At 46.5% G+C, this 14,409-nt stretch overlaps 1 protein-coding gene across 1 annotated transcript in view; it reads left to right on the top strand.

The window, feature by feature from the left end:
- hsf2bp (heat shock transcription factor 2 binding protein) overlaps positions 1-14,409 on the top strand; it is a 100,966-nt gene that overhangs the window by 21,022 nt on the left and 65,535 nt on the right. The window contains exon 4 of the mRNA XM_059966043.1: positions 8,913-9,062. Within this exon, the coding sequence (XP_059822026.1) occupies positions 8,913-9,062 (150 nt within the window). The remainder of the gene's footprint in view (positions 1-8,912; positions 9,063-14,409) is intronic.

The following is a 14,409-nucleotide window of genomic DNA, read 5'->3' as shown; positions in this document are numbered from 1 at the left end:
CTCCCCATCTCCCCCTAATCTGGGATGTGACTCCCCATCTCCCCCTACTCTGGGATGTTTCTCCCCATATCCCCCTACTCTGGGATGTGACTCCCCATCTCCCCGTACTCTGGGATGTGACTCCCCCATCTCCCCCTACTCTGGGATGTGACTCCCCCATCTCCCCGTACTCTGGGATGTGACTTCCCCCATCTCCCCTACTCTAGGATGTGACCCCCCAACTCCCCCTACTCTGGGATGTGAATCCCCATCTCCCCGTACTCTGGGATGTGACTCCCCATCTCCCCGTACTCTGGGATGTGACTCCCCATATCCCCCTACTCTGGGATGTGACTCCCCCCATCTCCCCCTAATCTGGGATGTGACTCCCCATATCCCTCTACTCTGGGATGTGACTCCCCCATCTCCCCCTACTCTGGGATGTGACTCCCCATCCCCCTACTCTGGGATGTGACTCCCCATCCCCCTACTCTGGGATGTGACTCCCCATATCCCCCTACTCTGGGATGTTTCTCCCCATATCCCCCTACTCTGGGATGTTTCTCCCCATCTCCCCCTAATCTGGGATGTGACTCCCCATCTCCCCCTACTCTGGGATGTTTCTCCCCATATCCCCCTACTCTGGGATGTGACTCCCCATCTCCCCGTACTCTGGGATGTGACATCCCCCAAATCCCCCTACTCTGGGATGTGACCCCCCAACTCCCCCTACTCTGGGATGTGACTCCCCCATCTCCCTCTAATCTGGTTTGTGACTCCCCCATCTCCCTCTAATCTGGGATGTGACTCCCTCTACTCTGGGATGTGACTCCCTCATCTCCCCCTACTCTGGGATGGGTCTCCCCATCCCCCCCTTACTCTGGGATGTGACTCCCCCCATTTCCCCGTAATCTTGGATGTGACTCCCCCATCTCCTCCTTCTCAGAGCAACATAGAAAACCTATAGTACAGTACAGGCCCTTCGGCCCACAAGGTTCTGCTGAACATGTCTCAACTCTAGAAATTACTAGGCTTACATATAGCCCTTTATTTTTCTAACCTCCATGTACTTATCCAAAAGTCCCTTAAAAGACCCTATCGTATCCACCTTCACCACCTTTGCCGGCAGCCCATTCCATGCAATCAGCATTCTCAGAGTTAAAAACTTACCCCTGACATCTCTTCTGTACCTAATCCCCAGCACCTTAAATCTGTGTCGTCTTGTAGCAACCATTTCAGCCCTGGGATAGCCCTCTGACTATCCACACGATCAACACCTCTCAACATCTTATACACCCCTATCAGGTCACTTCTCATGCTTCGTCGCTCTAAGGAGAAAAGGCCGAGTTCACTCAACCTATTCTCATAAGACATGCTCCCCAATCCAGGCAACATCCTTGTAAGTCTCCTCTGCACCCTTTCTATGGCTTCCACATCCTTCCTTTAGTGAGGCGACCAAAACTCAGCACTGTTCTCCAAGTGGGGTCTGACCAGGGTCCTATATAGCTGCAACGTTACCTCTCGGCTCCTAAATTCAATTCCATGATTAATGAAGGCCAATACACCGTATGCCTTAACCACAGAGTCAATCTGCACAGCTGCTTTGAGTGTCCTATGGACTCAGCCCCCTAGATTCCTCTGATCCTCCACATTGCCAAGAGTCTTACCGTTAATAATAAATTCTGCCATCATATTTGACCTACCAAAATGAACCACTTCGCACTTATCTGGGTTGAACTCATTTTTGCATCCTATCAATGTCCCGCTGTAACCTCTGAGAGCCCACCACACTATCCACACCCCCAACCTTAGTGACATCAGCAAACTTACTAACCCATCCCTCCACTTCCTCATCCAGGTCATTTATAAAAATCACGAAGAGTAAGGGTCCCAGAACAGATTCCTGAGACACTCCACTGGTGACCGACCTCCATGCAGAATATGAATATTCTGAATATATATGAATATGACCACTCTTTGCTTTCTGTGGGCAAGCCAGTTCTGGATCCACAAAGCAATGTCCCCTTGGATCCCATACCTCCTTACTTTCTCAGTAAGCCTTGCATGGGGTACCTTATCAAATGCCTTGCTGAAATCCAAAAACACGACATCTACTGCTTGACCTTCGTCAATGTGTTTAGTCACATCCTCAAAAAATTCAATCAGGCTCATAAGGCACGACCTGCACTTGACAAAGCTGTGCTGACTACTCCTAATTGTATTATACCTCTCCAAATGTTCGTAAATCCTGCCTCTCAGGATCTTCTCCATCAACTTACCAACCACTGAGGTAGGACTCGCTAGTCTATAATTTCCTGGTCTATCTCTACTCCCTTTCTTGAATAAAGGAACAACATTTGCAGCCCTCCAATCCTCTGGAACCTCTCCCATCCCCGTTGATGATGAAAAGATCATTGCCAGAGGCTTAGCAATCTCCTCATTCGCCTCCCACAGTAGCCTGGGGTACATCTCATCCAGGCCTGCGACTTATCCAACTTGATGCTTTCCAAAAGCTCCAGCACATCTTCTTTCTTAATATCCACATGCTCAAGCTTTTCAATCTGCTGCAAGTCACATCACAACAAGTCACATCACAACAGGAATTGATAAGTGATCTTGAAGTAAAGGAGCCATTAGGAAGTAGTGATCATAACATGATAAGTTTTTATCTACAATTTGATAGGGATAAGGGCAGATCAGAGGTGTCAGTGTTGCAATTAAATAAAGGAGACTACGGACCCATGAGGGAAGAGCTGGCCAAAGTTAAATGGGCGGATGCCCTGGCAGGAAAGACAGTGGATCAGCAGTGGCAGATATTCTTGGGGATAATACAAAAGATGCAAAAGCAGTTCATTCCAATGAGAAGGAAGGATTCAAAGAGGGGGAAGGGGCCACAGTGGTTGACAAAGGAAGTCAGAGATTGTATAGCATTAAAGAAAAAGAAGTATGACAGGGCTAAGATGAGTGGGAATACAGATGATTGGGAAAGTTTTAAGGAACAGCAGATCTTGACTAAAAAAGCAATACGGAGAGAAAAAAAATCAGGTATGAGCTCAGTCTAGCCAGGAATATAAAAGGGGATAGCAAAAGCTTTTTTAGCTATGTGAAGAGAAAGAAGATAGTTAAGAACAATGTTGGCCCCGTGAAGAATGAATTGGGAGAAATTGTTATGGGAAACAGGGAAATGGCAACAGAATTTAATGCATACTTTAGATCTGTCTTCACCAGGGAGGACACAAGCAATCTCCCAGATGTATGGATGGGCCAGGGTCATAAGATATCAGAGGAATTGAGACAGATTGACATTAGGAAAGAAACTGTGATGAGTAGACTGGTAGGACTGAAGGCTAATAAATCCCCGGGTCCAGATGGTCTGCATCCGAGGGTTCTAAAAGAAGTGGCTCAGGAAATTGCGGATGCATTGGTAATCATTTTCCAATGTTCCTTAGATTCAGGATCAGTTCCTGAGGATTGGAGAGTGGCTAATGTTATCCCACTTTTCAAGAAGGGAGGGAAGGAGAAAACAATCGCCCTGTTAGCCTAACGTCAGTCGTGGGGAAGATGCTTGAGTCCATTATTAAGGACGAAATAGTGGCACATCTTGATGGCAGTAATAGAATTAGGCCGAGCCAGCATGGATTTACCAAGGGCAAATCATGCTTGACTAATCTGTTGGAGTTTTTTGAGGGTGTAACAGGGACGAGGGTAAGCCAGTGGATGTTGCGTACCTAGATTTTCAGAAGGCATTCGATAAGGTGCCACATAGGAGATTGGTGAGTAAAATCAGAGCTCATGGCATTGGGGGCAGGGTTTCAACATGGATAGAAAACTGGTTGGCAGATAGAAAGCAAAGGGTAGCAGTGAATGGGTGTTTCTCGGACTGGCTGGAGGTGACTAGTGGGGTACCACAGGGCTCTGTATTGGGACCACAGCTCTTTACGATTTAGGTCCCTGATTTAGATGAGGGATTGAAAACTATATCAGCAAGTTTGCTGACGATACTAAACTGGGTGGCAGTGTGACATGCGAAGAGGATGTTAGGAGAATACAGGGAGACTTGGATAGGCTGGGTGAGTGGGCAGATACTTGGCAGATGTCATTCAATGTGAATAAATGTGAAGTTATCCACTTTGGAAGCAGGAACAAGAGGGCAGAGTACTGTCTGAACGGTGTAGAGTTAGGTAAGGGAGAAATGCAAAGAGACCTAGGAGTCCTAGTTCATCAGTCAATGAAGGTGAAAGAGCAAGTGCAACAGGCAGTGAAGAGGGCAAATGGAATGTTTGCCTTTATTACAAGGGGAATTGAGTACAAGAGCAAGGATGTCCTTTTGCATTTGTACAGGGCCCTGGTGAGACCACACCTGGAATATTGTGTACAGTTTTGGTCTCCAGGTTTGAGGAAGGACATTCTGGCAATTGAGGAAGTGCAGCGTAGATTCACTAGGTTGATTCCTGGGATGGCAGAGCTGTCTTACACAGAGAGATTGGAGAGATTGGGCTTGTACACACTGGAATTGAGGAGATTGAGAGGGGATCTGATTGAAACGTTTAAGATAATTAAAGGATTTGATAGGATTGAGGCAGGAAATATGTTCCAGATGTTGGGAGAGTCCAGTACCAGAGGGCATGGATTGAGAATAAGAGGTCAGTTATTTAAAACAGATTTGAGGAAGAGCTTCTTCTCCCAGAGAGTTGTGGAGGTGTGGAATGCACTGCCTTGGAAGACGGTGGAGGCCAATTCTCTGGATGCTTTCAAGAAGGAGCTAGATAGATATCTGATGGATAGGGGAATCAAGGGATATGGGGACAAGGCAGGGACTGGGTATTGATAGTGAATGATCAGCCATGATCTCAGAATGGCGGTGCAGACTCGAGGGGCCGAATGGTCTACTTCTGCACCTATTGTCTATTGTCTAAGTCATCACTATTATAACCAAGAGCCTTTTCCATAGTGAATACTGAAGTAAAGTATTCATTAAGTACCTTTGCTATTTCCTCCGGTTCCATGCACATTTTCCCACTGTCACATTTGATAGGTCCTATTCTTTCACGTCTTATCCTCCTGCTTTTCACATACTTGTAGAATGCCTTGGGGTTTTCCTTAATCCTGCTTGCCAAGGCCTTCTCATGGCCCCTTCTGTCTCTCCTAATTTCCTTCTTAAATTCCTTCCTGTTAGCCTTATAATCTTCTAGATCTCTAACATTACCTAGTTCTCTGAACCTTTTGTAAGCTTTTCTTTTCTTCTTGACCAGACTTATTACAGCCTTTGTAACCTTTGTGTAACCTGCCTTAACTTCCCTATCTCATTGGAACGTACCTATGCAGTACTTCACAAAAATATTCCCTGAACATTTGCCACGTTTCTTCCGTACTTTTCCTTGAGAACATCTGTTTCCAATTTAAGCTTTCAGTTTCCTGCTTGATAGCCTCATAGTTCCCCTTACTCCAATTAAACGATTTTCTAACTTGCCTGTTCCTATCTCTCTCCAATGCTATGGTAAAGGAGATAGAATTATCATCACTATCTACAAATTGTTCTCCCACTGAGAGATCTGACACCTGACCAGGTTCATTTCCCAATACCAAATCAAGTACAGCCTCTCCTCTTGTAGCCTTATCTACATATTGTGTCAAGAAACCTTCCTAAACACACCTAACAAACCCCACCCCATCTAAACCCATTGCTCGAGGGAGATGCCAATCTGTATTTGGGAAATTAAAATCTCCCATCACATCAACTCTGTTATTATTACACCTTTCCAGGATCTGTTTCCCTATCTGCTCCTTGATATCCCTGTTACTATTAGGCGGCCCATAAAAAACACCCAGTAAAGTTATTGACCCCTTCTTGTTCCTAATCTCCACCCACAAAGAATCAGTAGACAACCCATCCATGGCGTCCACCTTTTCTGCAGTTGTGACACTATCTCTGATCTACAGTGCCACGCCCTCACCTCTTTAGCCTCCCTCCCTGTCTTTTCTGAAACATCTAAAACTCGGCACTTGAAGTAGCTAATCCTGTCCCTGAGCCATCCAAGTCTCTGTAATGGCCACTACATCATATCTCCAAGTACTGATCCACGCTCTAAGCTCATCTGCTTTGCTTACAACACTCTTTACGTTAAAATAGATACACCTCAAACCTTCGGTCTGAGCACGTCCCTTCTCTATCACCTGCCTGTCCTTCCACACATGTTGTCTCCTATCTTTCTGTATTTGAAAGCCAGATGCCTCTTCCCCAGACTCTTCAGTTTGGTATCTGAGAACATTTCTATCACATACAAAACTTTGATTTCAGTCCACACAAGCAGTGCTTGCATGACCTTTATCCTCCTCCACTTCACCATCTGCTCTAACACACTGGTCCCCTCTCACTGCAAATTTAGTTTAAACCCCCCGGAGCAGCACTAGCAAACCTTCCCGCAAGGATGTTAGTCCCCCTCCAGTTCAGGTGCAAACCGTCCTGTCAGAACAGGTCCCACCTTCCCTGGAACAAAGCCCAATTGACAAGAAACATGAAGCCCTCCCTCCTGCATCATCTTCTTAGCCACGTATTTAGCTACTCTGGGATGTGATTCCCCCATCTCCCCCTACTCTGGGATGTGACTCCCCCATCTCCCCCTAATCTGGGTTGTGACTCCCCATCTGCCCCTACTCTGGGATGTGACTCCCCATATCCCCCTACTCTGGGATGTGACTCCCCCATTTCCCTGTACTCTGGGATGTGACTCCCCATATCCCCCTACTCTGGGATGTGACTCCCCCATCTCCCCCTACTCTGGAATGTGACTCCCCATCTCCCCGTACTCTGGGATGTGACTCCCCCAACTCCCCGTACTCTGGGATGTGACTCCCCATATCCCCATTCTGGGATGTGACTCCCCCATCTCCCCCTACTCTGGGATGTGTCTCCCCATCTCCCCCTACTCTGGGATGTGACTCTCCATCCCCCCCTACTCTGGGATGTGACTCCCCCATCTCCCTCTACTCTGGGATGTGACTCCCCATCTCCCCATTCTGGGATGTGACTCCCCCATCTCCCCCCTACTCTGGGATGTGACTCCCCATATCCCCCTACTCTGGGATGTGACTCCCCCATAACCCCCTACTCTGGGATGTGACTCCCCATATCCCTCTACTCTGGGATGTGACTCCCCCATCTCCCCCCTACTCTGGGATGTGTCTCCCCATCTCCCCATTCTGGGATGTGACTCCCCATCTCCCCCTACTCTGGGATGTGACTCCCCATCTCCCCCTACTCTGGGATGTGACTCCCCATATCCCCCTACTCTGGGATGTGACTCCCCATCTCCCCCTAATCTGGGATGTGACTCCCCCATCTCCCCCTACTCTGGGATGTGACCCCCCCCCCATCCCCCCTTACTCTGGGATGTGACTCCCCATCTCCCCCTAATCTGGGATGTGACTCCCCCATCTCCCCCTACTCTGGGATGTGACTCCGGATTTCCCCTACTCTGGGACGTGACCCTACCCCCCAACCTCCCCTACACTGGGACGTACGTATTAGTGTCTGAGTTTGATGGTGCAACACTGATTCATGGTGGGATGCAGGTTGCTGAGCCTGTCTTTGGCTGGTGGTATGTGCACTCTCGTTGTTTGAGATGGCAAGGTGGATTGGAACCTGCATCTCGAATGGGGATATGGATTTCCTGTTGAACCAGGGGAACCTCGATTTAACATCCAGTTTGAGTGAGGCTCTGCTGATGGTGTAGCACCCGTTGTTTATGATCCCTCCGAAGGTCCCATTTACAGGAAGTAGTAGTAATGTGATTGGAATTGTATTCCCAGAGGCTTGAATAATGTTAAGGTTCCAGCAGAATAATTTGTGAGTCTGTATTTGCTTATCAAATAAATCTGAAATCATACATCTGTTTTGGGATAGAAATGTTGAAAGTAGTGGGGTTACCTAAACCCAACACTCAACAATTCATAAAAGCTTCTTCCCCAGCACCATCAGATTTCTGAACAGTCCATGAACACTATCTACTGCACATGACCTCAAGAAATTACAGAGAATTGTGAACATGGAGACATAGGACACTACAGCACAGAAACAGGCCCTTTGGCCCATCTAGTCCATGCCAAAGTATTATTCTGCCTAATCCCATCAATCTGCACCAACCCATAGCCCTCCAAACCTCTCCTATCCATGTACATATCCAAACTTCTCTTAAATGTTTAAATTAAACCTGCATCTACCACTTCCACTGTGAGCTCATTCCACACTTTCATTGACCTCTCCTGTTCCTCTTAAACATTTCACTTTTCACCCATGACTTCTATTTCTAGTCTCACCCAACCTCAGTGTAAACAGCTCAGCACATCATGGAAACACACCTTCTCTCCATGGATGCTGTTTGTACATCTCACCGCCTTTGTAAAACAGCCAACATAAAGACCTCACCTACCCCAGACTATCTCCTTTCCCCTTTCCTATTGGGTAGTGGATACAAAAGCCTGAAGGCCCATACCACCAGGCTCAAGGATAGCTTCCATCCAGCTGTTATAGAAAAATTGAATGATCCTGCGTCATTATCTACATCATTATGACCTTTCACCTGATTGTCTGCCTGCACTGCACTTTGTAATTAACACTTTATTCTGCACTCTGCTATTGATTTCCCTTGTACTACCTCTATGCACTGATGTGATGAAATTATCTGAATGGATGGCAGTATTTCACTGTGCCTCAATACCCGTGACAGTAGTAAACCAGCTCACTATCATTGTACCGACAATCAGCTCTCCATCTGTGGTTATGCTTAATGATTATAAATGGAGGGTTAAAGGTCATCTCCTGGGGGGGGGGGGTGGTCAGAAGATGACCATCAGCCCGAGAAGCCAAAGCCTGTATCTCTGTTCCATTTTGTTATTTCCTGTTGAAACATCATTCTACGTTTTTGCTTCTGAAGGAAAAGTTGGCATCGAATTTGCAGTTGAATGAAGCAAGGCAACAACTACTGCAGCAAGCGGAGTACTGCACTGAAATGGGGGCTGCAGTCTGCACACTGCTCTGGAGAGTCTCTAGCAATGAGGAGTCTGTTAAATTTATCCTTGGAGGTGTAAGTTACACTGAACTGAAAACACATTTTCTGTGGCTGAGGGTTGACTGATTGAAATGGAGCAACATTTACTATTTTTAATGGATTAATTTTAATCTGGTTTTAAAATCTAGAGCTGAGTTGACTACAGACCTTTAACCAAGCATGGGGTTTAGAAAAATGTAGACACTAGAGAGTACAGGTGCCAGAATGTGCAGCTGTACATAGAGTTGGAGGAATTCATTGGGTCGGGCAGCACTTGTAGAGGGAAATGGGCAATTGAACTTTTGGGTTGAGACAATTCATCTGGACCTGACGTTTACCTAAAACATCAGCAGTTCCCTCGACATTCCCCCCCCCCCCCCCCAAACCCCTTTTCCTTCACAGACACAGCATGACACACTGAGTTCCTTTGGCAGGATGTTTGTTGATAGGATTATTCACTTTGTCAGCTGCCTTGATAGGGGTTTCCTATCATCTTCTTCCCTGCAGCCACATCTGAAATCTATGACTCATGAGAAGGAACAGGCCATTCAGCCCACCGAGCCTGTTCCATTGTTCAGTGGGATTGTGGCTTTCCCACATGAGAAAATAGAAAAGCTCACCAGATCTCTCACTGTGTTAAAATACAAAAAGACTTACTCTCAAGTTAAACCAGCCTCTTTTTCTATTCACCTCTGACATGGTACAGTAAGTAAACCCATAATATGGAGTCACTTATGATAGGTAGCTGAGCTTGACCAGGACACACACCCCCAATGTTGTTAGAATACACAAGAGTTATTTCAATGTTTAACACTCAAAATTGTTTAAGCTGGCAGTGAATTATGTGGCTAGGCATAGCTTGCTGATGATACAACCATTGTTGGTAGGACCACAGATGGTAATGAAAGGGTGTACAGGAGTGAGATATGCCAATTAGTGGAGTGGTATTGCAGCAACAACCTGACACTCAATGTCAGTAAGATGAAAGAGCTGATTGTGGACTTCAGGAAGGGTAAAATGAAGGAACATATACCAATCCTCATAGAGGGATCAGAAGTGGAGAGAGTGAGCAGTTTCAAGTTCCTGGGCATCAAGATCTCTGAGGAACTAACCTGGTCCCAACATATCGATGCAGTTACAAAGAAGGCAAGACAGCAGCTATACTTCATTAAGTATTAGAAGAGATATGGTATGTCAACAAATACACTCAAAAACCTCTATAGATGTACCGTTTCACTGTCTGGGATGGGGGGGATTACTGCACAGGACTGAAAGAAGCTGCATGGGTTGTAAATTTAGTCGGCTCCATCTTGAGCACTAGCCTACAAAATACCCAGGACATCTTCAAAGAGTGGTGTCTCAGAAAGGCAGCATCCATTATTTAGGACCTCCAGCACCCAGAACATGCCCTTTTCTCACTGTTACCATCAGGTAGGAGGTACAGAAGCCTGAAAGCACACACTCAGTGATTCAGGAACAGTTTCTTCCTCTCTGCCATCTGATTCCTAAATGGATATTGAACCCCAGGATACTACCTCACTTTTTGAATATATAGTATTTCTGTTTTTTGCATGATTTTTAATCTAAGTCTATTCAATATACATATACTGTAATTGATTTATTTATTATTATTTTATTTTGGTTTTTTTCTTCTATATTATGTATTGTATTGAACTGCTGCTGAGTTAACAAATTTCATGACACATGCTAGTAATAATAAGCCTGATTCTGATTCTGAAAGGAGTTAACAAAAATGGTCAGGTTAGTACACATCTATAGTGCAGTCTGCATCTTCAAACCTCAGTGTATTCCCCAGTATACCCAATTGTGGGAAGTCACTTAAGGACAGGCTTGTGCAAATCGGGCAGCATTTTTTGGGTTTTAATCATGAATCTGGGGTTTGCCTGAATTTCCTACAATTGTTAGGGTCCGGTCTGGAGCCTGCTTTTTAGGTCTTGCTCCGGTCCGTGGACTCCGGACTCCGGGCCTTGCAGCCAGCCCTCCTGTCACACGGAGCCATTGGATCATCTTGGCTTAAGGAGGTACACCTGTTGCCTATTAGGGGGCAGGTGTTTATAAGGGACTCGGGGACTGAGCCTAGTTGGGGGGTTGTCCTTCTCTGTACCCGGACTGCTGGCTCTGAATCCTGTTCTGCCCTGCCCTGCCCGCCAGCCTGTTCTGTATATGCTCTGTCTAGTTGGTTTTGTTCCCCTGTTTCTCTCCTGTGTGCTGGTCCCACTGTTCTGCCTTATTTGCCTTGCTCGTGCTGCCACGCTGTCATTTGCCTTTCCCAATTTACCGGTGTATCACGTTAGTCCTGCTGCTCACCCTGGACCCAGCTTCCTTCCGATCCCTTGCCTCTGGCGGGCAGGTCTGGCCAGACTGCTGCTGCCTGACGGGGGTTCTACCCCTTCCTACCCGTTGCCTGTCGGGGAGATCTGGCTGGACTGCTGCTGCCCGGCGAGGGTTCTGCCCCGTCCTACCCATTGCCTCTGTTGAGCAGGTCTGGCTGGACTGCCACTGCCTGGTGGGGGTTCTGCCCCTTCCTATCCATTACCTCTGTTGGGTAGGTCCGGCTGGATTGCCGCTGGCCGGCAGGGGGTTCTGCCCTTTCCACCTATTGCTCCCTAAGGGTTGTGCCCAGCACCTGCCCAGGTGTCCGCAACTGGCCCAGGCCCCTGTGTTTCTGCCTGGGGGGCGGCCCTGCTCGGGATCCATGCGGCCCGCCATGAGGAATCCTCCTGCCCTGCCTCGTCCGAACTCTGGGATCCAGCCCCACCTGCCTTATCCCTTACATGCCATGGCATCCCCATCCTGTCTTATCCCTAGTACTTCAGTGTCTGCGTCCTGCATTTGGGTCCAATCCTGCCCCCATTCCTGACAACAATAACACCATTATCCTGGAAAAAAAAAGACCCAGAAAGTCAAGACTAATCAGCATCTGAGCAGAGAGAAGCAGCTTTCAAATTTCGAAGTGATGACCTTCCCTTGAGAATCCATCAGCTCCACAGCAGTAATTTCTGGCCTGATGGTTGTTGGGATCGTGGAATGAGCTGATGGCAGAAATAGTGGATGTCGTTTGATTTCAACATTTAATAACATACCCACAGAGATATAGCCACAGCAGTCTGCAGCAGAGCATTCCACAGATTCACCACTCTCTGGTGGAAAAAAAACATCCTCCTTACCTCTGTTCTAAAAGGTCGCCCCTCAATTTTGAGGCTGTGCTCACTAGTTCTGGATACCCCCACCATAGGAAACATCTCCACATCCATCCGATCTAATCCTTTCAACATTCCGTAGGTTTCCATGACATCCCTCCGCATCCTTCTAAATTCCAGTGAGTGCGGGCCCAAATCTGCCAAATCTCGTATGTTAACCCCTTCTTTCCCGGAATCATCCTTGTGAACATCCTCTGGACTCTCTCCAATCACCACATATCCTTTCTGAGATATGGGGCCCAAAACTGTTGACAATACTCCAAGTGCAGCCTGACTAGTGTCATATAAAGTCTCAGCGTTATCTCTTTGCTTTTATATTCTATTCCTCTTGAAATTAATGACAGCATTGCATTTCCCTTCATCACCACAGACTCAACCTGTAAATTAACCTTCTGGGAGTCTTGCACGAGGACACCTAAGTCTCTGCACCTCTGGTGTTTGAACCTTTCCTCCAATGGTCTGCACTATTGTTCCTTTTAACAAAATACGTTTTTATATGTTTCTCAACACTCTATTCCATTTGCCACTTTTTTGCCCATTCTTCCAATTTGTCTAAGTCCTGCTGCAATCACATTGCTTCCTCAGCACTACCTACACCTCCACCTATTCTGTAACATCCGCAAACTTTGCCTCAAAGCCATCAATTCCATTATCCAAATCATTGACAAACAATGTGAAAAATAATGGTCCCAATACCAATAGACAGTAGGTGCAGAAGTAGACCATTCGGCCCTTCGAGCCTGCACCGCCATTCTGAGATCATGGCTGATCATCTACTATCAATACCCGGTTCCTGCCTTGTCCCCATATCCCTTGATTCCCCTTTCCATAAGATACCTATTTAGCTCCTTCTTGAAAGCATCCAGAGAACTGGTCTCCACTGCCTTCTGGGGCAGTGCATTCCACACCCCCACAACTCTCTGAGAGAAGAAGTTTTTCCTTAACTCTGTCCTAAATGACCTACCCCTTATTCTTAAAACATGCCCTCTGGTACAGGACTCTCCCAGCATCTGGAACATATTTCCTGCCTCTATCTTGTCCAATCCCTTAGTAATCTTATATGTTGCAATCAGATCCCCTCTCAATCTCCTTAATTCCAGCGTGTACAAGCCCAGTCTCTCTAACCTCTCTGCGTAAGGCAGTCCAGACAACCCAGGAATTAACCTTGTGAATCTATGCTGCACTTACTCTATATCCAAGATGTCCTTCCTTATTCCTGGAGACCAAAACTGTACAACAATACTCCAGGTGTGGTCTCACCAGGGCCCTGTACAAATGCAAAAGGATTTCCTTGTTCTTGTACTCAATTCCCTTTGTAATAAAGGCCAACATTCCATTAGCCTTCTTCACTGCCTGCTGCACTTGCTCATTCACCTTCAGTGACTGATGAACAAGGACTCCTAGATCTCTTTGTATTTCTCCCTTACCTAACTCTACACCATTCAGATAATAATCTGCCTTCCTGTTCTTACTCCCAAAGTGGATAACCTCACACTTATTCACATTAAACGTCATCTGCCAAGTATCTGCCCACTCACCCAGCCTATCCAAGTCACCCTGAATTCCCCTAACATCCTCATCACATGTCACACTGCCACCCAGCTTAGTATCATCAGCAAACTTGCTGATGTTATTCTCAATGCCTTCATCTAAATTGTTGATGTAAATCGTAAACAGCTGTGGTCCCAATACCCAGCCCTGTGGCACCCCACTAGTCACCACCTGTCATTCCGAGAAACACCCATTCACCGCTACCCTTTGCTTTCTATCTGCCAACCTGTTTTCTATCCATGTCAATATCTTCCCCCCAATGCCTGATTTTACCCACCAATCTCCAATGTGGGACCTTATCAAATGCCTTCTGAAAATTAAGGTACACTGCATCTACTGGATCTCCCTTGTCTAACTTCCTGGTTACATCCTCAAAAAACTCCAATAGATTAGTCAAGCATGATTTGCCCTTGGTAAATCCATGCTGGCTCAGCCCAATCCTATCACTGCTATCTAGATATGCCACTATCTCATCTTTAATAATGGACTCTATCATCTTCTCCACTACTGATGTTAGGCTGACAGGACAATAGTTCCCTGTTTTCTCCCTCCCTCCTTTCTTAAAAAGTGGGATAACATTAGCCATTCTCCAATCCTCAGGAACTGATCCT

Source organism: Hypanus sabinus, chromosome 4, assembly GCF_030144855.1.
Source record: "Hypanus sabinus isolate sHypSab1 chromosome 4, sHypSab1.hap1, whole genome shotgun sequence".
Lineage (NCBI taxonomy): Eukaryota > Metazoa > Chordata > Chondrichthyes > Myliobatiformes > Dasyatidae > Hypanus > Hypanus sabinus.
The sequence above is the reverse complement of the archived record's forward strand: the minus strand, read 5'-3'. Positions and strand labels throughout refer to the sequence as shown.